The sequence below is a fragment of the Anarhichas minor genome, unplaced genomic scaffold (genome assembly GCF_050575085.1).
Source record: "Anarhichas minor isolate MPS153535 unplaced genomic scaffold, ASM5057508v1 ptg000042l, whole genome shotgun sequence".
Taxonomy (NCBI): domain Eukaryota; kingdom Metazoa; phylum Chordata; class Actinopteri; order Perciformes; family Anarhichadidae; genus Anarhichas; species Anarhichas minor.
The window spans coordinates 3,593,441-3,620,187 of NW_027466488.1; the positions used below are offsets into that span (position 1 = coordinate 3,593,441).

The 26,747-nt window shown below is 39.2% G+C and overlaps 1 protein-coding gene across 3 annotated transcripts in view; it reads right to left on the bottom strand.

Moving 5' to 3' along the window:
• Positions 1 to 23,991, bottom strand: part of tcf12 (transcription factor 12) — a 73,250-nt gene extending 49,259 nt beyond the window's left edge. For 2 of the 3 annotated variants that reach the window (XM_076110149.1, XM_076110147.1), the window contains exons 1-5: positions 23,855 to 23,991; positions 22,924 to 23,012; positions 22,572 to 22,644; positions 12,022 to 12,095; positions 4,586 to 4,688 (exon numbers count right to left, since the gene is read on the bottom strand). In XM_076110149.1, the coding sequence (XP_075966264.1) occupies positions 4,586 to 4,688; positions 12,022 to 12,095; positions 22,572 to 22,644; positions 22,924 to 22,995 (322 nt within the window). In that variant the 5' untranslated portion in view covers positions 22,996 to 23,012; positions 23,855 to 23,991. Of the gene's footprint in view, positions 1 to 4,585; positions 4,689 to 12,021; positions 12,096 to 22,571; positions 22,645 to 22,923; positions 23,013 to 23,753 lie in introns of all 3 variants that reach the window. The other variant, XM_076110148.1, reaches the window with a different exon arrangement.
• Between the last annotated feature and the right edge of the window lie 2,756 nt (positions 23,992 to 26,747).

A 26,747-nucleotide genomic window follows, 5' to 3' on the forward strand; every position in this document is an offset into this window, starting at 1 on the left:
TAATTTCAGCTGGTGTGGATTTACAGGATGTTTTAGGGGAGCAGACAAAGGCCGAGCCGATTTTTGATTTTCTCTCTGATCGAAGCCATTTCCCCACCTATTGCTTCTCATAATTAAGACTGTACATCTAGAGGTGGACAAGTTCTTGCTTGTCTATCTGTCTCTTTGACTGAACCCGTGCCCTGAGGGAAGGCGTCAATAAAACATTTGCTTCCGGTGGCAAAGCAAATTCCCAAATATCACACATTTGCATCACAAGGAGTTCAACTTTAGTGAACTTGTGTATGTGCGGTTGTCCCCACTTGGCACTGCCCACATTTGCATATATATTTGCGCATGTGTGACCCTGCCCTGAATCTTTTTCCATTCTCATCACAACGTCAACTTGTGCGATAAACACATCGCGAAAGACTACAATATTGAGTGATCAGGCCAGTGCTTGAAAAAGAGAGCGAGCAAACGACGTTGCTACTTATGCTCCACTCCGAGACTTTTCTCCGCTCTGCCTGAGTCTGTCTTTGCACAAGTAGGGTGTTCGTTATTGCACATTGTGCAGCCCTAATGAGAGGTTGAGTCAGAGGAACGCACATGGCTGAGACTGAAAATATGTTCCAGAGTGCCCTATAATAAGCAGGAACAATGTGGCTGCCACCTGTCCGGCAGCATGCAGGGGATGATGTGCGGGTTAGTAAGAGGATTGTGGCACAAGAGGGTGGGGCTAAGATGCACGTGAGGGCCAGACCAGCTGATCCGTACTAACATGGGAGTCGGCCCCTGGTGAGAACAGTGTCATCCTTAAGCAATCGGTGGTTTCCCGGCATTCACCCAAAACCTCATCCAGCTTCAAAGCATCTCTCTCTTCTCTTGTGAGCCCCTTTTGTATTACCAGTGCTATGACTATATAACCCCTTCAAACCCATAGAACCAAGAGCTGGCTTTTTCTGACTAAATGTTTGTACTGTAGCTACATACATGTGAGTTTTCATTGTCCCATGTGAGCGTGTCTGAGTCACGTCATTCTGAGCACAAAAATACTGACAGTATAAATGAATGCATATACAATACTTCAATACTCAAACCACATACTGTATACAAAAACTGATAGCTTTGCATTACCACAAGGATAGACACAGAGAAGCCTATTGATATTGTCCAGGGTTTTTGTGATCGGGTATTATTATCAGGTGTTGAGCTGTAGCTGAGAGCTTTAGCAGTACAGAGGTCCACTGTTGGTCTAGTGTTTCAAGAGTACACCAAATTTAATCCAGATGCAAACCATAATATACAGTACAAGATCAGAGCACTACATAGTTACATATTGTTTGTCTCTGGTTTCTTTGATCTACATTATTACATTTTGACATTTGGTGGGCACATGTTAGATGCAGCACAGAGGATCAGACTTTCACAGAGGTCCGTTTTCAAATTGGATCTCAAGAAGTGGGTTTTTTTTCTTTCCAGACTTAAGTTCAATAAAAACATCTTTAAATAAAAATGTTATTCAATCTTGAAGCTATTTGGCCAAGTAGCAGTATTAATGACTTACTAAAATGAGGACTGATAGACTTTAGTATTTTTTCCCAAAGAAAATTTCTCATCAGCATTGCATTTTTTAAAGAACAAATCACAGTTTAGATCTACTGTGCTGATGAACTAAACCATGTAAACATGGAAAGTATGTCATTAGGGTTATGAATTGAGCGTCTCGGTTCAGGAACAATACATTGAATAGGTGGCAGGAAACAGGAAGAGGTCCTCAGGGCCCTGACGCACAAAGCTGACTGTCGGCCACTAAATTACCACCCTTACATTTTCATCCAACATGTTCTACATTGGTTTTCAATGCTTACATTCAAATATAATTTACAGTTGCATCTACTAACAAACAATACAGTGTTAATAACATTAAGGGGCCGTGCGTATGTGAGACGGAGAAACATCAGGAAGTCCTATCATGACATGACATCATTTTATCCTTTGTTGCAAGGATTGTGTACTAAGTAACAGAATTACAAAGTAACTTTTCTCTGCATAGAGAATTATGAGGCGATCGTCTCCACTCATTTTGTCCGACCTCCAGCCTTTGACAAAACTCTGACGGGTGTCTTTACTATTTTCTAACGAGTGTTGCACTTGGTTGGATTTCTGTCATTTGTAACTGCAATTAAGAATGCCGTTGTGTTGGCGCTGTATTGTAATCAGCACAGTGCTGCTAAAACTGCCAAAGAGGAAGAAAAGAGCCATCTGTTTGGTTTTCGGCTGGACCACAGCAAAGCGGGCGCGACACTGGTAACTTCTTTGCAACCACAGCTAAAAAGAAATCTCTAAAGACAACGAAAGTCATTTTCCCTGCCGCTCCATGCGCCTCTACATGTGTGCCATGGAGCGTCTGTTTACACCAGTCAAATGTAAGGAAATAACGTAGTATATTTATTCAACTTTTTTCCTCCTCTATTGTGTTACAAGACACTGTCTTATGATAGTGATAGGGTGAGGGGATTACTAAAAATACTGTTATTTTCAAATACATTTTTAAATGCTTCACAAACAGGGGCAGATCTATCTGTGTAAATACTATTTTTTTTCAGCAGAATAAATTGTGGTCATGTGTTTGCTTGAGCCAGTTGAAGGCATGCTGCCACTGTACGCACACACGGGTGTGCACATGATCAGGATGGTACCACCTCCGCCTCATTTCGAGCCGGGAAAAACCCTGATAATCAAGTACAAGTATTTCATCGTCCAACACAAACAGCCTCAGGAAAAAACAACTTGCTTAACATCTCACCCACAATTTCCACATGCCTGACGGAACGACTGACTATTTGGCCGACTCAGAAGTTCAGAAACTACCCTGTATGCTGTGTAACAACAACCAGAGACGCTGAGATGCTAAACAACTCATTAAACAGTTTATAAACTGTATTGACTCAATGGATTCAACCATTGCGATCACTACTGCAAGATAAATTATAGTATAACTGTGTAACTATGAGGAACAACACTTCAGACATGATTTAATAAAGTGCTGAAAAATCCATTAATCTACGCAAGTCCCCGATATCACTGTGGAAAAAAATGTATTGAGATCAAACTCATCTTGAATTCCAAGCCTGAGAGAAGCTCAGGCATTTCCAAGTTTACAATCACGCTGTCTAAATCCATATTCTGCAGCTGTTTAATGTATAACGTATAGTTACATTGTGTGCGTTTGTGTCTGAAACAGTCATGTGATCAATTACAAGAAAGATAACATTTTGTTTCAAATCAGCAGCTACCATTTGCAAACTAATCGCTTTTCTTGGAAACCCGTCTCCAGGGTCATTGCATAATGAGCTGAGATGTAGTTAGCCATAAAACTGTCGAGTGGTTACACATCACAATGATGCCAGGCTAAAGAGCTGGATAACGCCCAGCTTTTAATTGTTATTATAAGAGAACTTAGTCAGAAATACCAGAGTACCGTATGTAGCTGCAAGTGGTATTTTTGTAATATTATCAAAATAGAAGTTGTGATTTGTTTAAAAAAAAAAAAATCCACATATGTGTGTTAAGGAGGAAAATAAAGACACAAATAGGCAATCTTTTGTGTGGTTATTGTCACAAAAGCCAATAAACTACCAGCAGCCACACCTCCGCAAACCTGAGTCAGTTCTTACACCTGAACACCACATGTTCTAATTGAGCGTGTGTGAAAACTAGATCCACAGAGAGCAGAGAAGTCAAAATAGATCGCTTTAAAAGTGACGGTTAAATGGCTAAAAATAGGCAGCTTCTGCAACTCAAAATGATGGAAGAATTTAACTCGACCAAACCTACAATACTGAAAAGACAGACCAAGCCTAAACATTGACAACTCCAGAATCATTATGTCTGGCAAGAAAAAAACATTTTCACTTTTATATAATGAATAGTGTTAAATTACACGAATAACTAACAACTATGGACCTTGACGGATGGTTTTGATGAAAGGGTACTTGACGACTTATCTAAGAAAACACTACAATAAAAGGGAATCGCTGCTGCTCTGCTCTGAAAATTAAATATAAAATGCAGATATAGAATTCTTCCCATTTATATCAGGAAACTAAAAGGTGGTTCAATCAAGCAAACAATAAGGACAAGCAAGAAATACTGAACATTAAATAATCTACAGTAAAACATAATGTTTAACATTAGATTTTTAACATTAAAATGTTTAATATTAAGAAAGGTCTTTGCTACAACAGACTGTTTAACCTTGCACCCTAAAGTCACCATGCTGCCAATAGAAGATGCTGAGGGCGGTTTTGATGTCTCGGAGACGGCTTCTTATGACAGAAAGCTATACTGATGGCGTGATTTCTAGCCTGGGGGAGGGTCATCACAGGAGGAGGAAGAGGGAGATACTGAGAGAGGGGGGGGGGGGATTAAGAGAAGAAATAAAGACAGCAGGAGATGGAAAAAAATAGCCCTGCAGCCTGGCAAGCCTCAGTACTGCTACCTCCAGATGCATGATGTGCCTTAACCTCAATCAGGCAATTTTCAAACAGAATGTCTTTCCACTACCAAAGGCCATGTGAGTTGAAGAGAATCACTTACTTACCCATTATGTTCGAGTTCACGAAAGGTGTTGGGGACAATCCTACATGGGAAACTAATCGACTGTCACTCAAATGATCGCCGTAATGAGGGCTGTCAGCGAAACCCTGGGGAAAGAGATCAGAATATTAAGCACATTATCGGGCAACTTCACTAATTCAGTGAGATGGCATTGCACTAATTAGAAAGAGGAGAGCACAACTGGTTAGTTATGCTGATACATTTAAAGAGCCACGAAAGAAAAACAGATCTTTAAATCTCTGTGACTGACATTTTCACTGTTGGTTCACATTAATAATACGTATACATTTATGACCCCATCATTTGCCATGTAGATACAATTATTCAGTGGAATTGTTTGTTTCTATTACTTAACTTTTAATATTTATCATATCATTTTACTTCTCTCATCTTACTATTTTGTAAAGTATTTTGAGCTGCATGAAAGGTGCGATATGAATGCATTATTATTGTTTCCCATTTTTTGTTGGAGTGTTGGAGGAGGCAGAATAATTCTCTCACCACGTTAGGTAACGCTGGGGAGCAAGTTATGTTGGCTTGTTTTTCAATGATGGCTGAAGAAACATTTCTTTGAATGTGTACAGTCATTCTCCGGGACCAGATTGGCTGACCCTTATATCCTCACTCAATGGCCAGACATTTACACACCTGATAGAGAAATCAAAGCATGCATGATAAAGAGAAGCTGAGGGCGCATACATCTTTGGATGCCTATAACTATCCTGCAGAAACAGTTGCTATTCCAGCATTGGTAACAGCTGCCTACACTGCACAGCAACCCAAAAAAGGAAGACAGACTTATCAAAACGAGAGTTTGACAAATATCGGCCAAGTGTTTCAGAGATGAAGAGAAAATGCTGCTAATAGTTTGGCTTTTGCTAACCGCAGCCAAAGACTCACTGCTGCGGCTACCGCTAGCTGAAGGCTAAACAAGTAGCAACATTTTCTCTCCATCTCTCAAATAGTTTGGCCTTCTGCGTGAGCTCACCTTTGCAGTGCAGCAGCCATGATGGCTGACGTAAGCAGAAGGTAAAGCTCAATTATTAGCAACATTGTCTCTCCATCTCTGAAACGCTTCACCGATATTGTAGCTCGCTAGAGCCTGAAATCGCAGTTTGTCATCACAAAGGTATCTGAGAAAATTTCAAGGTGGAGCCTTACTCCTTTGATTCTGGCACCCAACAACACAGCAAGATAACATTTTATGTGTGACTGTAGCCTATACTCTGATGTGATTTGTGTTTGTATCCAGTCTTTCCTTTGTTTTGCGTCCGGGGAACACAGTGATGTTATCATGACGTTGGCACTATAAGGTTCTATAGGCTAGTTGTTCAAAGAGACAGATTGTTTTTTACACCATAGTAAAACCATCTCTTGGCCAACTATCACAAGTTTTGAATTAAAACACATTACCACTAAATTCTTCAGCATATGAACTTCATATTGCCAACAACATATCAGCACCAATAAACAGGGTGATGTAAATATGTGTGCTGTTTTTTAGCTCTTAGAAAACAACTGAACAATACGTCTATAAAACAAACATCTAACCCTTGAAAATTCAGTTGTGTTGACATTTGAGTTTTCTTCTTGATTCCACTATTTTATCTCTATGATAACAGGTTTATATATATCACCCCACAGTTCATAAGAAGGTGTTGTTACAAAGAAGAGAAAGAAACAGAGAGATGCAATCCCATATCATTCCCAGGTACCTGCAGCTTAAAAAAATTGTCTTTTTCTCCTTCAGCTTAACAGAGCCTTTTCATGACAGTTATCAGCTTCGGGGGCTTAGGTCTAAATATCGGTCACAGTATGGTTTTTGAAACTCGGGGTCCTATGTAATAAAAGATAGTCTGTTACAGTGCTAATCCCAAACCCTGTGAAAATCCTCCTGTGCTTCAGTCAAATACATCTCCCCAAACTACATTAACTCCCACCAGGGGGACCGAGTAGCAGAGGGCTTGCATTTCTATAGAGCTATGTTCACCAACTCATACCCTTTGCATTCAACATACAGTAAAAAAAAGTAAATCTTATTATCCATCTTTTTTTGTGAGTGGATGGTGATGGAGTAATTTCAAAGGCAGTGGAGTGTTGTGCTGTGTCGAGGGAATCCTCAGAGATTCCCTATTGTGCTGCTGCCAGGCCGCACACACTGTTAATCACACCATGAACAGACTCAATAACAACAACAGCCCTGTGAGGGAGGCTCTAGCAAACTAACACACACAGACTTACACAGCTAACGTAAGCAGGCGAAAAAACACCTCCTCTCTTCTGCAGCAAAACAAGGAAAATGCTTCAAACTACAGACTTACAGGAATAGTTCAACATTTTAGAAAATACACGTATTTGCTTTCTGACAGTGAATTAGGTGAGAAGATTGATACCCCTCTTGTATTTGTCCATTAAACATTAGGCTAGAGACAGCAGCCAGTTAGCTTAGCATAAAGACTGAAAATAGGGGGAATCAGCTAGCCTGGCTCGCCCCAAAGATTACCAAAAACACTATAACCAGCACCTCTAAAGCTAACTAATTGACATGTTATATTTTGTTTACAAAAGGTACAAAAGCTAAAAAATAAGAATTTGCCATTTCACTGGGGTTATGTGCCTCCGCTTTTTGCCAGGCAACTGCTTTCAACCAAAAAATAAAATGTCAAATTGACATTAAATGCTTCATTTCTTTTCCAGATTAGACAAACACCATATAACTTGTTAATTAGTCCCCTTGTTTTCACTCTTAGCCCTGGTTATAGCCTTTAGACAAATCATAGAGTGGTAATTGATTGTATCACCTAACTCTGTGTTTCCCAAAAAGTCAAACTACTCATTTGACGAAATATTAGAAAGCACTTGATCATGAACCAACAAGTCTTCGATTGTTATGACCGCCACTGTCAATCCAGGCTCATTGTGTGTGTGTGTGTGTGTGTGTGTGTGTGTGTGTGTGTGTGTGTGTGTGTGTGTGTGTGTGTGTGTGTGTGTCAATGCAAACATCTGGGACTGTTGGATGATCAATAACAGATCCCTCATCATTCCCAAACACTAGTGCCCTACATCTGAGACACTAACACACGCTGTCATCGCTGCCACAGGGCAACGTTGGCACTATTGACGAAATAACTGTCAGATCACTGTGGCAGCGTGCAGGCCTTTTCCCCCCAATCACTCGCCGCAACGTTTAAAAAGTCATCTCTTCAACACTCTGTGCTGCATCCCAGGTGAGCATGTGGCTGCATGTGGCAGCTTGGGAAGTGATGATATGGTCGTGATGGATGCGCGTGGGGTCGGGTATCAAGTCGGGGCAGGGCACTGGGGAAGTGGGGGTTGTCGTGCGGTGGCGGTGGGCACAGCCCCGACTGTCAGACCGCCAGCCTACAGCCACAGCTGCCCAGGATACAGCGGCTGGCGGGGAGCCAAGGTCAGCACGGCGGGGCTCGGGACTGTTCACAGTTGACTGATCACACACTCGTAGCTCACCCGCTCAAACAAGCTCAGGGACAAGACTGAATTCCCTTCGTAACAGACTGAAAGATAAAGCACTGATTTCTTCCGAGAGCCTTGGACAGATATTTTGAATAGAGTATATTTTGTGAAATAGCTCTCATTTTTTAATCAATTATTTGATTCTCATTGGAACGAAACTCCTAAAATCATCTTATAACTAAGGGCAATATTTTCCCCACAGAAGAGAGTAATGCCCAAGCTTGTTCCACAATGTAACACACACTGTTAGCCTTTTACCACCCACTTTCATAATCAAGGAGAAGAGAATGAGAAGAAGTCCTCTTAAAGTCTCAGGGACACGATCTCCTCTGCAAATATGCAAAAGTAGATATACATGAAGCTTTCATTGGGTGTGAATGCTGAAAGCACACTTATATTCTTCTGCATTTTTCAACGTAGAAACTTAATTTAAACATCAAACATTCAGCTTAATTAGGACATTCCAGCTATTTCTATTATTACTGAATGCATTTAACTTTCCACATTCAAATGAATGGACTCAATGTTCAGAACTGAAACATTTTTACACTTCATGCATTCTGAACTCTTATCCAGTCACTCTTATCCTTATCATTCACACTTTCAGCTACAGTAGGAACCCCATTCAAACCTTAAAAATGTCCAAATCTTTACTTTCTGGGTTTTATTCAACTTTCTTTGCGTTTAATAAAACTATCTTAGTTGTTTTCATTTGTTTGTGTGGGATGGAATGTTTAGAGTGCTAGAGGAGCCTTACGATCTTAAAAAATGATCTTGCTCTCATTCCCACAATTATTACCCTTCATTCATAATTTTAGCTTCAAACGGTAGGAAATTATATTCTCTTTCATAGAATGTAGCTATGGAAGCAAACAGACTTAAACATTTGTCACTGTGAGCCTGAAACTGACAGGAGTGCCAAGGATGTCACGCATTGACTTCCATGGAAACTGAGACCAGAAATTTCAGAAAGCAGAAAGTGACAGTTTTGGCTCATGAGAATATTTTTGACTGGGAAGGGGCGCCTCAGCCTAATTTCAGTAAAATGGTCTGACCCAGGAGTCACTTAGCTGTTACCATCACCATGGCAACGTTTGATTGCAGCTGGAGACACACAGCTGATTGAGATGAGCTAATTAGTGCAGTTTGACACACACACACACACATACAGGACATAAATAACATGTTTCTCTACCTAGTCATACTTTTAGCTGGAAACTCAATTCAAACCTTACAATGTTCCACATCTTTCAAACATTATGGGCCTATTATTAAATATTGTTCAAGCAAGCAATTCAGATTAGCGTCAGCTTCTCAACATCCAGCATTCACAGCACAGTGTCCTTAGAAGTTAGCTTTCTCAAGTTTTGATTAGTTCTTTCAAATATATCTGATTAAAATGGCGATTTAATTTTGCGATTTAAGATTAAAGATTGGTGTAAATTTGAGCGTCTTGCCAAAAGTGTGCAGCAATAACTTTCAGCCCCCCTCTTTTTTATAAATGGGGGGAAAACATGGTTTGGAATTGCAATACAGCACAAGACGTATGCTCATTACGCAAAACAGAAAGTCGTCTTGAATGGTGTTATCACAGGTTTGTATTAAGCCAGTCTGCCCACTTACGTTACACATCATTATACGTTTTGTCAGTTCACTTAAGGCCTTTACAGGGATAAAGAATACGGAATATTTGTTGACAATAGTCTGGCGATCTCTCCAAGGTGAACCCCGTCTCCGCCCAGTGTCAGCTGGGATTGGCTGCAGCCCCCCACGACCCTGTATATGTAAGTGCTTGCAGATAATGGATGGATCATGGAGGGCTTTTTTGCGTTCAAACCTTTCATACCAAGACGGACATGATGCTCGCATTCTGTGCATTCCAACGAAAAATGAAAGGTTTGCACCATCAAACAATCATCAATTAACTGTGTGTATAGAAATAATTGTTCAGGTTTTATAGTAAACATTTCACAATGACTACATGTTATTTTTGACACATATACCTGTACTAGATGTTATCTTTACGTTTGTTGTCTTAATAAACTCTATTTTGTTTGTCAAAGAGGACACTATGTCGCTAGATCAATATAAATATAGTTGTGAGACAGTATGAACTGAATTATGACATTGACATTAAAGAAAATCTATTGATCGCGTGAGTAAAAGTCATATCGTTGGCTGGCTTGTTGTTACTGTCATACAAAACTCCAATGGTTGTCAATTAATGATTGACAACCATAATAGGAATAAAATGCTTTTCTCTGAATATCATTTTGCAGTGTATCTGGTAAAGCACTGTCATATCTGTTTAATAAAACAGTCTTAAAATGCATTTTCCATTGAAAAAACTGAAATAATTTAAACAGATTATTGTAGACTATGAGGTTCATAAGAAATGCAGCTCAGAATATACAGTATGTCATAATGTGTAGGCTATATAAACCAATTCTATATCAATATAAGGTGTATGTAGATGTGTGTGTGCGTGTGCGTGTGCGTGTGTGAGAGAATGTGGCATGTGCTTGTTTTAGTGCTCGCCTTATGGTGGTGCAAACAGCTGTCTGCTGGCTGATGCTGTGCCTTGCAATGTTAGAAACATTCATTTATATGCATCTGGAGCACAGATATCTCAAGCGCCTCTGTCTTATAATTCAAATCAAGCTGCCTTTGTTACCATAGCCTGTAGATGTTCATTCGGGAAGGGCACAGAGAAATAAACAAGGTAACGCAGCCCGAGTGGCTCTGACATTTAACTGAAATCTAATTGAAAGTGACAGGAGATTGACATTAAATGAAATTCATACAGGGCATCTAGAACAACCAATGTGTGAGGGACAAACAAACAGGGAGAGAGCTGTTCACACTTGCTCACACAAACCGTGAGATGTTCTCACTTTAATAGAACAGAGATGCAGTTTAATATGCACAGTTTCTTCATCAATTTCAATCATCATTATTATTATTATTATTATTATACACATGCATTACACATTTATCGCACTTTTTGGTGCAATAATTGTATTGTCCATTGTGCCTGTTAAATAAAATAAAGCTTTTTTAGGTCAATAGCAACAATTCACATTGCATTATACGGTCAATTTATTTAAAAACGAAATTCTCATTTTCTTCTTTTGTACACAAATACCATAATTTAATCTGAAGTATTCAGGGTGAACAGAAGACAAACCTTCTCCTAGCATATTGCAGAATAAAATGAAATAAATTATATTTATATTTATATATATATACACTCATACTTGTCTGTCTAAACACTATTTTTGAATGTTTTTTCTTGCTGTCTTTTTTATATATATATATATATATACAGTATTTGCCTCTGGCTGCATCAGTTTTCTTAATATAGTGAAGAGGGTGGAACCATGTTACACTGAATCTAATAAGAGCCATCAAATAGTAACTGGGTGCCATTTGCACTGACAAATACAATTTACAGTAATGTCTACAAAGATACTGAGCATGTCGAAACCCTTTGTGAGCACAGGAATACAAGTCGAACAAAGAGCTTTGTATTTTAGTTTACGACAGTTTACTCCTGCTAGTATTTACAGAATATAACTGGCCGGTGGAGGAACAAAGTTATTCCCTCAAATAAATATTTGAACAGACCTTTATGACTAAAAGGAAGCTTGATTCCACAATAATGTCAGATTCCAGTAAAGGTTTCCTGTGAGCTGTATAACATATTTGACTAAATATAAAAAGTCCAATCCACCAGCAGCACCAGAACATTAACAAGTCATTGCTGTCACAGAGAAATGTGTCTATTTTAGGTCATACAACATGACTGGTAGTCTGGATAAGGTGAGACTAAAACATTGTGATTGTACCGGTTTGATGTAATAAGTGTTAAATGATGTGCTGTGAAGCAGAAGCCATTCAGAGGCGTTAAGGTGAGGGTCATCTTACCCGGGAGGACTCGTAGGAGGGACTGGACTCGCCACCTGGGGCCCAAGATGCTTGGTTGGTCCGCTCATCCATACCTGTCAGAGAGAGAGATGGACGCCTCAGTCAGCAAGTAAAGGTTACTCACATAGTTCAATGTACATACAGTTTATCTACATCCTCTGCTTCTGTCTCAGATAGAGGCGCGATGAAGAACAACAACTGCATCACAATGACAAATACAATGCCGGTCATTAAATACACACGTTTATGCAGTGTCAATGTGATTTGAGTTTCACATTATGTTTTCAGTTTAAAACATCAAATATAGAAAATCCTACACTTGAGACAAAGACGTGTTTTGCTCCCTGAATGTTACTTTACAAGAGAAAAATTGTCAAAAAAATGACCTTTTTTACAATACTAAATATTTTTTAATTAGTGAAAATGACTTGGCAATTATATTGATAACTGAGTAGTCACTAGTCAAGCAAAAAAAACTAAAATGTGTTTAATATAATTGGGAATTAGTTTGGATTGTTGGTTGGACAAAAAAAGATGTCAATTCCATATTTTCTGACATTTAAAACAAACAAAGGATTAATCAAGGAAATAATTGCTGGGTTATTTGATGAAAAGAATCATTACTTGCTGCCCTAATTGACAAATAAATCAAATCCTGAAATCGACTTACACTCTTCAGAAGTGATCTGCATACAAGCTGACAGAAAAACTGCAACAGATAATCAAAAGGGGAGGCTTACGTTATATCTAAAGTTTGATTAATGTCTAATTCAAGTACAAAATGTTATATGACATATTATCTTAAATAGGGGCGGAATTTTACAACCTAACTGTGTTTTTTCCAGTTTAGAAGTTGCTCTTCAAAGGTTAAGTTTTATAGAGAAAAAAAGAACCTTTTCCATGGTGTCATTTAGTTTGCTTTATATAAATCATGACTAACAATAAACACTGTTTATCGCGCTTCAATGTACCAAAAAGCAAGTTACAACTTCCTGATTCGGCATTGATGCATGCCGGGCTCCTTCCAGACAGCTGAGCACTAAAACTTGATAAAACTCATTTTTAAATGAAAAAAAACATCTACGCTTCAAAAGTCAGACAGATACAAATAAAGACAAATAAAATTAATAACTCCAACCAACAGCAAAGACCATCTGGCATATATTGAAAAGTATAATATCTGATCTTTGGAATCTGATTTATGAGATATAGTCTGAAAAAATATTTGATGCCTCAATTGTTGTTGCTGTTTGAAACAATATTGTTAGCTATTGATTGTCCCTGTTGTAATTTCATCTGCCTCAGTAAAATGCAATACCCTGTTCATGTTCATTTCTAAATTCAAATAAAAAAATATCAGATTTGAAGAAATTGTGTATGCTCTGAAAAATAATAATACAGCAAGCAACAAACAACTTTTTAATATCAAGTAAAAAAAAAATGTACCTTAAAATCTAACAAATGATATGCACTGAGGTGGCTCCATGCAGCAAGGCTAGGCATAGAAAAACTAAAGAAACACGACTGAAACAAACAACTCCAGTAAAAGCAGAAGTAGAATCTGCACAGCACACGCCTGGGATTACAGATGAAAACACGGGGACTAGTTCTCTGATTCAAGACAAAGTGTAGCTCAGCAAGCAGCTTAGCAGAAAGACGATAGCTATTGATTCCCCCTTGACCAGGTTCAATGCAGCTTCACGGGGGCTTCGTATGTGTCACTAAGGCTGTTCATTTCAAACTGAGCACTTCAGCACCAAAGGAAAATGATGAAAAAGCAGTATGATGGGGCCTTCAGGTACCTATCTGTGAAGGTAAAACAATACCCAATCTGAGATGTGATAAATTACACATTTTGTAGACAATGCGGGTGACAATTTTATATTATTATTAATACATGTTCAACTGTCATGCTGCCAATCAATTCTCATTAAGAAATCTAATTATATACTTATCCAGAAAGTCTGTGACATTTCTCTAACCAGAAATCCCGCTCCAGTGAGCAGTTATAGATATGTTTCATGTTGTTTTGCTGCTCGCACACAGCAGATTCATTTCCTCTTTAAAAGTCAGAGGCTTAATGGAAAATATATCAATAGTCTCACTTTCTGTATTTACTGCAATAGAGAAACTTGCATTACAAATTGAACGTCTACTTGTGTTACTCACAGCACATGGGTCTAAATGGTGCTGTGACAACAGCGATGTGACATATTGTAGCCCAACCGAGGTCTTTTTACACACTGAATGCAACAATGGTCAGCGTTTGCTCTCTGGGCCACTGGCTGTCATCTCGTCTAATTACCATCTCCCACCGCGGCTCAAGGGTCCCCTCTCTTCTCCGAGCACAGACAGGCAGCACAATAAGATTACTCACAAGAGGCAAAAGGCGGAAACACAAAGACAATGTCTGTAATTTAGGTCTAATGAATTTGGAGAACCAGTGCTGCTCTGCTGTTAGGTACTCTGTGGCAAAGATGCACAAAATCAGGAAACATGGTATCCATTCCCTTCTCACACATTATCCTCAAAGCTACAATCAATATTTATATATGAACAATCAATGTGTGCGTAATGTTTAAAATCCCCCCAAAGGATTATTACCCAACTCTGCAGCTCTACTGAGCTTTTCATCTTATTTTAGCAACTCACTGTTTTGGTTTTACAGCCACACATTCAGTAGACGGTCTGTGTAGGCAGCTACACAGCATCATGAAAAGCTCAGGTAACTCAAATGTACCCAACCTGCCCAGCACCAAACTACTAGTAAACAAGGTTGCTGAATATCTGAGGAGCATACACTCAGTCTGCCAGTTTATTAGGTACACCTCTCTAAAAACGAATGCAGTCTAATGCAACAGTACAGCGATAAATCCTACCTTCACGAAGGTTATAATGATCTATTTTTGTTGAGAGAGGTGTTGATTCAACTAAATGGGGATTTTAAATCACTGAGGATAGACTAAATATTAGAAACACCTTGCTATTTTGCTCATTCTGTAACATTTAAACAAAAATGTAACACTCTTTTTTTTTTAAATAAAAGAAACAAGAGTGAACAAATATGAATTTGTTGAATTTAAGGACAGAACTTCACTGTTGGAAGACCGAGAGTGATATTTGCATGTTTGGCTACATTTTGGGTCCGTTCCAAAGGAAGAAGGGCGAACTAGTGAGTGTAACAAAGCCTCACATGAAAGACGGCTGCACTAGAGGGAGACACCTGAGGGTGACGCCTGAGGGAGACACCTGAGGGACATTTTCTTGCCCGGGCCCGGCCTACTCCCAACACTGCTTGAGGATTCAATATCATGCATTTACATGAATTGTCCTGTCATGCAATCAAGTTTGTGAGGGAACTTACAACTGGACGTAGAGTGCATGAATATTAAAACAAATACTGAGCTAGAAACAATGTATTCAGCCATGTTATTGCAGCCATATGGTTGAATGTCCTGAAAGTACCCTGGCCGTCCAGCATACATTCTAGGTATACCCACAGAATTCAGCACACTCAAGCATTTTTAAGTCTGATTAATTGAATCTGGAACTAAAGCTGCTCTGACATCTTTTTTTTTGCCACAATATAAAACATGTTTCATAATATGTGGCTATTAATAATTAATGATGCCACAAACCTGTAGTAACGGTTCGATTGACAGAGAGGGCACAAAGCTCTGCTATCATTGCAGACTTTTCCTTTCTCACCGTCTCTGCTGGGTCATTCATAAAAAGCTGCACTCTCCCAATTCAGCAAAACGTCGTCCGACAGAAAGACTGAGGCGTTACAAAACTTCAGCTTACTGATATTTGGCAAAATAAGGTAAAATTCACACTTTCCTCACCAGTAAAACTGTATCACGTGAGTATCCAATTTATAAGTCAGAACAAAAAGTCCCACACTGAGAAGACGATCTATTTAATCCATTTACTGTCGGGTGCTTTCACACGTAACCTGTTGCTTCACTTAAAACCAACTCTGGTGCAATAACCTGTAATATTGCAGTACAAGACACATCTCTTTCACCCTGTCTCGACCTGATTGTCATTATTCACAACATGCACTTGATCTGCAGTCTTATAAAACAAATGATGCTCATGATTTCTTTGTGAGCTCTTTGTGAGAACAGAAAACATAAATATACAGATTAGAAGTATTAAAGTGCAGCATGAAACTGCTGTCACGTCACCAGAATTTGATTTCCCCGCGTGGATCCAGGTGGCGCCGACGATGCAACAAAACTGTCCAATCGGTGAGCTACCTGTCGGTCTGTACGACTTCATGTCAGTCAGAATGTGCAGATAAGATCTGAACTAAAGAGCAACAATGCATATTTATTCCCCTTTGGTCCAGACCAAATGAACCAAACCACAGGTGTGAAAGCAGCCTACTTCACGTCAACATTGTGTATTAAATGATTAACTTACCACTGTCTTTATTTTTGTTGTCGTTGTTGTTGTTGTTGTTATCAATTAATACAAACATAGAAAGTCGACGGATCTTTTTTTTTTTTTTTACATGAGCATCGCATCAGTTTATGATTTGCCACAAAATATCTAAGAATGGATGTTTGGTTTTATTCATTTGTAAGTTTTATCTCAAGGAGAGACAGACAGATAAATTACATATTAAAACCAAATTGGTTTTGGATAATACAGAGAATTATAGTAAAACATAAAAATGATAAAGTCAAAAGCCCCAACAAGATATAAATCCTATTACATACACATATTTACAACACCTGCGTTTACATCCAAATTTAAACGGGCCAAACTATTTCTCTCAGGACAAACAGTTAAACAGAACAGAAACTTTACAATTTAAAACCCTACAGGTGTTTTCACATGCTTCCCATAAACTCTTAAACATCATTAAATGCATTCAGACACAAGGATAAACAGTTAAAACCCCATTCCTCCTGAGATCACATACTTCCCGTCACTCAAACACAGTCGGCGGTAAAACTACAAGGCTGAAAAAAGAAAGAAAGAAAAGCTTCCGGTCCGGACGGCATCTTGAATAAAATGAGAAATGAGAGATGTCAGACATTTAGAAACTAATTAACCTAATTCGCAGCACAAACAAGTTTCCTATGACCCAAAATAAATAAATGATCCTCCTGTGCAAATTAAGAGCTGGAGGGTTATTACATTTGTTTGATGAGACTATAGACATGTATGTGTAACTACTACTGTACTGTAAGTAGTTTAAGACCTGCCTCCTTTAGGTCACCATATTACACAGCAGACCACATTCACAGTCGCCTGATGTCCACGTTAATGTAAACAAACCCAAAATAAACTCCTGCCTTGCTGCCTTTTGAGAGCTTTTGACCTAATTTGGTTCCCTGTATGAATGAACAGAGAGCAGCACTAATGGTAAAAAAGCAATGAGTGCAACAAGCGCATGTATACAAATAATGACTGTGCAGTAAAACCTAGACTGAGAAGAACAGAACAGTTTTCACAGGGTTGATGTCTCAGCCCTCCATTCAAGTGTATCAATTACACTAAGTTGTCTTTTAGAGAAATGTTCTGCACCAGGTCCTAATTTACAGAGAAACACAGAAAGCCCATTGATTTGGCTGATGTCTGTCTAACTGCACGTCACAACACATTCTAAGAAAAACAAACACGACTACTATGATCTGTTATAATGGACGACAGTGAGAAAGAAACTGAGGTTACAATATTAAGGATATATATATATATATATATATATATAAAGGTCACCAAGAAACACCACAAAAAGACGACAAAGAGACAAAAAATGTGTTACCAGAATGAATAGAAAATAAATGTCCATGCATGCAGTCTCTTTGACTGTGCAGTACGTCTTCTTTACGGCCTGAAATTGTTCGTACATAAATACAGAGCTGGGACGTCCGAGCTACTCTCAGAGGATTACACAAACCGAGCTGCTAAGTCTATTTGCTTCTGATATAAATCAGTAAAAAGTCAGAGTGATTTTTACAAAAAATGTACCGAGCAATCGATGTTGTTTCTTTATGTGCTGGAAAACAATAATTGTATTTATCTTCCCTGTAATGGATATAATGGAAGTATTCAATTCAACATAAGTATGATCCCCCTAAAGACAATTGTTATTGATAAGAAGACTAATTGAATTATTTCTAACCAGGTTGAGAAATGATTCACATCACATATGGCCCTCTGACCTTTGGTTTACCCAAAAAGCTGAACTCAGAGTGAGGCTCTTTGTAGCTTTTTCATTTTGGCATCCAACTGACTGACGAACCCGCCTCCTAGCTGCTCGTCACAGCTAACAAATGTTCCACTACATGCCACTAAAGGAAAATGACCTATTCAACGGCAGCCATCCACTGCCCCGCTGCACTGTAACAGTCAATGGCCTCATCAAATGTGCATCATCAACACAGCTGTAAGGGAGAAATGATGACTGTCTGTTAGAGACACTTTAGGTCTATTTTCCAATCCATCTCTCTCTCTCTGGCACACTTTTGAAGGGTCTTGCCAGTCCCACTTTGCCTCAATTATATGGCTCTGCCCAGCTGAGATGCAATAATCCAAACCCTCATTCCCTGCAATTTCCACACTTCTGTCTGCACACTCACTTGCCTTATGTTCACAATCACTTATGTAGGTGCTTCTTCCCTTTCCTTGAGGATCAGAGACACAGGAGCACCGGGGCTGGAGGAAGGAGGGATTTTACCCATGAGGCCCGATACACTGCTGAGGTGAAGCAGTTCATTTGCACATCATTATTTCTGACATGATAATGGTGAAGTTTTGCATAATTCAGGTTCATAACGTTTTTCAAGAAATAGAAAAGTAATGATTACCAACTACCGGCTATATCAGGCCAATAACTGACAGGGAATTGCAGTACAGAAATGCTAAAGTACGTCACTACGGTCATTTAGAAAGAGCGTCACCACTCCATAGTTCATCTTAAGCGTGAACTTATCTTCACTCGTCATATCCATAAATGAAATTGTACCTCTGCATTTAACTCATCCTCAGCATTTAAGGAGCAGTGGGCTGTTATAAAGCAACCGGGGAACAACTTGGGGTTCAGTGTCTTGTTAAAGGACACTTGGACATGTGGACATGTGACATGTGGACATGTGGACAGTGGGATCGAACCGCCAACCTTCTGGTTATAGGATAACAAAGTCTACCCATGATCACCAGATAGCAGGCCCCAAGTTTCATTTCACACGGTAACATGTCCCGCTCACTATATATCTCAGAGAAAAACCTAAGGAATGAGTTAAAAATTGTGTTTGTTTTGAGAAAGATTATTAGCAGCTGAAATGTTGAGATCAGATTTCTTAGATTTATTTCTAAATCAAGATCAGCATGAGCCTCAAAAACCCAGTATTGGTCAGGCCATGCTATAAACCTTCTGAAAATATCATCCATTCAGAAGTCAAACATAAAAGGTGCTTGTTTGATGAAAAAAAGGGATATTTAATACCTTTAGGTCTTTCGAGTTATTGGAACCCCGGATACAAAAACACTAAAAACTGAAAATAAATAATAATTCCTTTCCATTGTTTTGATGCCTGTCCACACGTTTATTTTCTGATCATCTACTCAGAATCAATTTCCATAATTATCCACAAAATAACATACTACCTCATCTTTCATACATTTTAATACTTGGGGTTTCAATAGGGTCTTAATTAAGGACCTGTAATAGTTAAGATCCTATTTTCCATTTTGCATTCATTCAGATATTTCTAGGCTGAAAAGCTGCAAACCACAAGTCAAAGCATTCCACTTCTAAATCTAGTTCATCAGTGCTTCCCTGATAACAAAATGAATCCGCCAACATGTTAACCATCATATGTGGATGCAATATTAGGTCACCCAAAATAATCTGATTATTATGGCCGCCTTCTACCAATGAAGTTCAAATTGCTGATAATCCACTAGAGCCTGACAAGTTCTGTTTTTAGGCCGTTCCAGCTGGTTGAGATTTTGAAAAAAAAATGTAAAACTATATATAGACTGATAATTCAATTTTACAGACAATATGTTTACAGTTAACAGTAAATTGGTAACAAATCTTAATAGGAAATGAAAATCTTATAAATACAAAGTATGAATAAAACCTTTCGCTTGAATTAAATACCTTTTTTCTAATCATGTAGAATTTTTTTTAATATATTTTTGTTGGTGTTGGTGCAAAACAGCAGCCCACATTTAGACTGTTACGTTTGTAAAGAACAAAGCTGGTGACCAGACAACAGTCGTGACAATGAGCTTTGGCTGCAACACAATCATCCTGACAGACTCCTATTCTTTCCGCTCCAGACAAAAGGCACGGCGCTGCTGATGGTGTCTTTTTTAGAAGTCAGTTCAGAGTGCCAGGCCCAGCCTAAGGGGGGCTGTCCACATGATGTCAACGTCTTACTAAATCAAATCATAAAGCACACGCCGCCATGCTTTCTAAATGAAGTGCATGGAGTACATGGATGTGTGTGTAGAGTCATTCTATGCAGTCTGGTTATCTGCAGAACAATCAACCTTCAAGAATCAAAGGTTTCACTATCATTTATCAATGTGTTTCAGATACGACTCAACCTTTCATTATCCACGATTTAAAGAATGTACACCGAGTTACCAGCTTATTAGATACACTTGTATAAACATCTTGACTTTGACACTTTTTGTTGACATTGTTTCAGAAAGAAGTTGTTTGTTTGTTTTTATCTTTCAGGGTGCAGTGTTAGTGGGGTTGCTGTTCTGGACTGCATTATATTGAAAAGTGGATCTTTTGTCAACGGGTTGATAAAAACACCTCTACTCTAAAACAAACAAACAAAAACTAAAGACTAAGAATCATGAAGGTGTGACTTCACAGTAGAGTTTACGGAAACTTGTTTGTACTTGTATTACTAAAGAGAGCACACACACACACACACACACACACACACACACACACACACACACACACACACACACACACACACACACACACACACACACACACACACACACACACACACACACACACACACACACACACACACACACACACGCACACACACGCACACGCACGCGCACACACGCGCACTCCTCACTTGCATGATAGGGTATTCTAAAATGAATCCTCACAACTGCATAGTTCATGTGAGACGGCTCTGTTCTAGTTCCTTTGTCTTTTCGTTCAGTTTCCTCCGAGTGTGTGTCTTTAGTTTCACAGATAACTGACTACAACGAGGCTTTGTGGATTGCACACAAAACATGCTTTCAGAAAACATAATGCTTGATTGTTTATTTTCCCTCGTAGCCCATCGGACAATAGATGTGCTTCGGATTAATGTCCTGTAGCATTTATAGCTGGGAAGCCGTCCAGAAGCAGGAAATGTGAACTATTGTTATTACAACCAAAACCATCCATCGAGTCAAGATGCTTCATAGATAAACAAAAAAACACCAGTAATTAGAGGAAAAGACAATTCAATGTGTGTGTGCGTGTGTGTGTGCGTGTGCATGTGTGTGTGTGTGTGTGGGCTATCAGAGGGACTTGCCAATAATCAAACTACTACTTGTTCAAAGGAAAAATCACGACAGAATAACTCAATGAGAGGATGTCTCACAAACCCATTTAACTACACTTCAGTTCACAAGCAGCTCCCCTTCTGATTGCATCTCACTTAGACATATTAATTAACCTGATTAAAAATGTGCCTCCAACACACCTCACAGCAAACCCTGATAACAACAGTATTGCTTCTCTGAACACTTGCTGCACTTAGAGCTGGGCGATATAGCCAAAATATTCTATCTCGATACAGGTCACTTCATATCTAGATGGCGATATATATATATATATATATATATATATATATATAACCATATAGCATCTTTTCTGTCCTATTTGTGTATACTCCTGTTTGAATACTTGACAAATGAAAAGTGCTGAGTATTTTCAAATGTTATTAAGAAATGAAGGTAACAGTTTCAAGTGAAATCATAGAGAAGAAAAGAAGAAATATTCCCATGTAATACCAACTGTTTACATGCATGCACACAAACACAGAGTAATCAGATTAAGACAATAGTTTGGTTTAACTACACTGGGTTATTACCATAAGCATAATTATTATCAATTCAGATTTTCAGAGAAATTTGAGTTAGTATGTGCTTGTTATTGTCAGTGTAGGTGACATATTTGTGTATTACAATATATTGATACGAGTCCATTGAAAGCGGTAAATTAACATATTGAATTATCGCCCAGCTCAAACCTTGATCAAAGCAGCCAAAACATGCCCGAATTACACCTTATTTATGCACCTGACAGTACAGCTAAACATGATTCACTGTAATGCACCATGATGCTAATTAGATCAACAAAACATTTACAAATGCCCACGACATAGACCGTGCTTTCTTCTTCAGCTGTACTACAACACTCCACTGTGATTCCAGGTGGAGAGCCCACGTTTTAACCACCAGAGCACACAGAGGAGGGGAAAGCATCACATGCAATGCAAGACTGAAAACTAAGAGCACATCAGACGTTTTACTGAAATAGCTTTGAGGGATCCTACCTGATGCAGTGAACTGACTGCTTCCCAGTGTGGTGGGCCTGTTTTTCGCTCCGCTTACAGGTGGAGAGAACATCTGAAATGAAGAATATGGACCTACAATTAGAGCAAAGTCTCAACAGTGTAAAAGCAAGCATTCACATCGTGTGCTGCAATTATCCTGAGAGCAGCTTCTGATTTAAAACAAAAATAAAAAACCAAGGATCAGTCTGTCAAATCATATTAGCCAACACTAATATGAACTGATCAATTCGGCATGTTTTTTTTTCCTATTTGGTCGTCACACCTTTAAAAGCCCTCAGAGCTGCATGGCACCAAGAGGTAAAGACCGACAAAGAGTAGAAAGTCATCCTACCGCACTGAAATCCAGCAGATCACTTAATTCCTTGTCTGTTCCGAGAGCGGCAATCCGCTGCTGAGGATTCATCCTGGCGATCTAGAAACCTGAAGAAAACACAGTCCATCAGGTCACAGCGTGGCTGCTTTGCTTATCAGCGGAGTGCCACAGGAAATGACTGCCGCGAGACGTGATTGTTATGGATGCAGAATAAAGACCACCACGGAGAAGTTAAGTTGCCTCTGGCATTGCAGCAAATAGAGACACTGACAGTTCGGCCACACCATGATGGATTAAAATAGTGCAAACGTTGCGCCCGCACCTGAAGTTTATTCCTACACTGCGTGGATTAAAAAAAGAAAGATGCGCTGATGCCATTGCGTGTTAAAGACCTGCAGCATCACACTGCTGCAGGAACATTGTTCTGTCTCTGGCAACACCGACATTTATGTAACTCACTGACGAGGCTGACGGTGTTAATGTCGGTGGTTTGTGTGGTTCCACAAGCGATGCGATGCTTAGCGTTTACTGAGGCACGTATAACGTCCCCTTTTGCTACCAGGCTAAGGCTAGCTGCAGTTTGTGGTTCATTTGTATTGAAAATGGCTAACGTTTTTAGCAATGAGCTGCGGCGGTTAAAGACATTATCGCAGAGAAGATTTATTTCTCTAACGAGTGAAACATAAATTGCATACTGGTTAAAAATAAGTAACTCAGCCAAACAAATATTTCCCATGACAGTCTGAATCACCAGCTCCACAATACAAAACGCAGTGATGGTCTTTTCTCAACTCCCAACTTCTTTCACCGGTCCGAACGCTTTTGGTAAACTCCCACTGATATTTTACCTTTTATTCCGATTAAAATCCCGACTAGGGTGATCTGGTGAAGACACGCTTTCTTGCAAAACGCCTCAAAAGAGCAAAAATGTGGGTTTAAACGGCAATACCTGTGTGAAATGTCCTCTTTGTATCAGTTACGAGTTTCCCTTAGGCAGACATTTTTGGTTTCCAAAAGCCTCAGCACCACGATGACACTGGTTATGTATCCCTCCGCGGAGCACAGTGACATGATGGTCCCACACAGCAGGAGATGCTGCAGGAGTCAGCGCACACTGTCTCGGGTCACACTGGTGCGCCACATGTCTGTCTCTGCTTTATTAAAGGTGCATCTAATGGATTATACAGACATATTTACATTTTAAATGTAATGTATTCCTTGAGAACAAATTATATACAAAACGTTCCACGATTGTTGTGTTTTTGTTTTTTTAAAGCGTTGTCCATAGCTTTTCTCTCAAAGCTTCTATTTCTTCACATCGGCAAAGTAAATCTTAATTCTTACAGCATAGAAGCACATGTTTGCACTGGATTTAATGGAAACTTGGAGTTGACAATGTACACACATTGCACAGAAGGCAGTAAGGTGGGTGTCAGTAAAGGCCCAACAACAAATGGCACAGGTTAGTCAGCTCACTCCTCTGCTGGCAGCCCTGCAGCCCTGCAGCCCTGCAGCCCTCTTCTCCGTCTCCGTCTATGAATTCATGTTCCATTAATGCACATTACTAACTCTACTTCTTCCCCGGATTCTTTGTGCTTTCTCGCCTCGCAGGTTTCCATGAATCGTGGTCATGTCTCCTGCCGTGGCCCTGCTGACACCAACTGCTACTATCATTATTATTATTATTATTATTAGTCACATTACTATTACTATTACTGATACCATTAATGCTTTTCTTTAATTTTCTATTATATCCACTGCTTCCGTTATTATTAGTAGTTGTAATTTTTCCATCAGTATTTTGCTTAGGTCTCTCATTATATGAATTATTTATATCATTGACTGTGTTGTAACTCCTCTGTTGCTCTCCCTAAAGTTTCTTAAATTTCTTTCTCTCCATTAAAGCTTTTTTTGGGGGGAGTTATTCCTGTTCCGATGTGAGGGTCCTGAGAGAGAGGATGTCTTATGTGTACAGATTTTAAAGCCCTCTGAGGCAAATTTGTGATTTTGGGTTGTACAAAATAAATTGAATTGAATTGGATACAAACTTCTTCATGTCTTCCTCTTTCAGTTTCTGCAATTTCAGCACCAGATGTGTTTAGAGTAATATAACAAATCATCTTTAGTTTTGTTGTTCATAGTTTTGTTGTTTTTTCAGCCGTTTTCAACTGCTGTATATATAGTATATCAGTCATACTGGGTGATTTCACACCTTCCTTTATTATTAGTCCAGTAGCCTGCCCTACAGCATGAAGTTTCTTGGATGCAATTATATGCTTTATTGGCTGACATTTTCTCAATAATAGGCATTTAGTGTATTTGCATTCTGTAGGTTAATGCAGACAGGTCTATCTTTCACGCACAAAATTAAAATACAACCAATTCACAGGAAATGATGTATGCATGTACTAAACATGAAGTGATGCCAGTGGCTGATCAATTTTATTTGGAGTCCCTCATTAGTGGCATGATTTGGAAACAATGGGATATTGTTTTATTCAAAACAATTATAAATAGCACAGCATTATTCCCTGTTCATTACTTACCATGTTTGAGTCCGCATAGAGTGGTGCACCATACTGAGTTGTTGCTTCATGATTTCATGTCACATTACTCACCAACTTCGTCGCTGGCCTTAAGTAGAATAAACTGTTATGATGCACCACTTTTTTGAGGGGGGAAGACAATTGATGTAATCACGAAGTAATGTTTCATCATTGTGTAGCAACTCAGTGTGGATCTCTTTTTACTTCAGGACAGGCACAAACCCGGTGAGTAATGAGACAGGTCATCATGAAGCAATGATTCAGTACTCAGGAGTCACAGAATATAAACTGGATGGGTCATAATGAAGTAATATGAGATCAATATGTAACATAACCTGCCCACTTGTTAACTTTAGGAGACTGTGCATTTATTGTGAAGGGTTCAGACCAGAAGCGGTGTTGGTGTTGGCGGAAAGCAGGCGGGCTTTTGAAAAACAAGCTAGGTTTAAATTGCTGCTATTAAGACTAATCTCTTTTTAAAGAACTAGAGAAACAAGGAGCGTTTTCTCCATGGCTAAACAGCGGGAGAAAACAACACAACCCTCCGATATTAATCAGACTTCAGCTCCAGTGGTGAAGAAATCGAAAGCAGCTCGTCGATCTGAAGAAGGTCTGAGAGCGAGGAAGGAAAGCGACCGTCTGCGAGTGAAAACAAGGATAAACATCTCCTACAGCTTCACAAGGTGGAGGAAACTAAAAGAAGAAAATAATATACGAACCGACGCAGACGTCGCTAACTATCTCTTGAACTTGTGAGTCTTTGGTGAAATATTTCTGACTGATAAAAGCACTGCGGGACCTCGGTGCAGGACGTTTCTGAAGTGACGTTCTGCTTCTCGTGACAAGTCACGGTGTGTTCAGGTAACACGTGTGTTTGACAGCTCGGCTTTGCGATGCTAAAATGTGGCGGTGCCTGCAAACTAAAACAGCCTGTTAAAATATTTAATACGTAGCAATACGGAAGCGGAGATTGCTTAAACATTTCCCCTTTTTCGTCAAATGCTCTTACAGAGCACAGTCCGTAAAACCGTAGACTGTATATAGCGTAAAACACCGGTCAGCGTTTGGGACTACTTTTTCCTCCGCGCTGGTGAGAAACCAGACAAGAGGACGCTCTGTAAAGTTGGGTTCGTACCATGGCTGTGGCTTGGGAATATGCAACGTGTTTAATGAAAGTATCAGTGTTTTAGAAGCCTGGTACACATTTTACTTGTCATTACCTCCCGCAGCTGCTTTGTGGATTAATTGTTTTTATTTAAAACTCATCTTTAGGTGTTTTAATTATTGAAGTTGTAT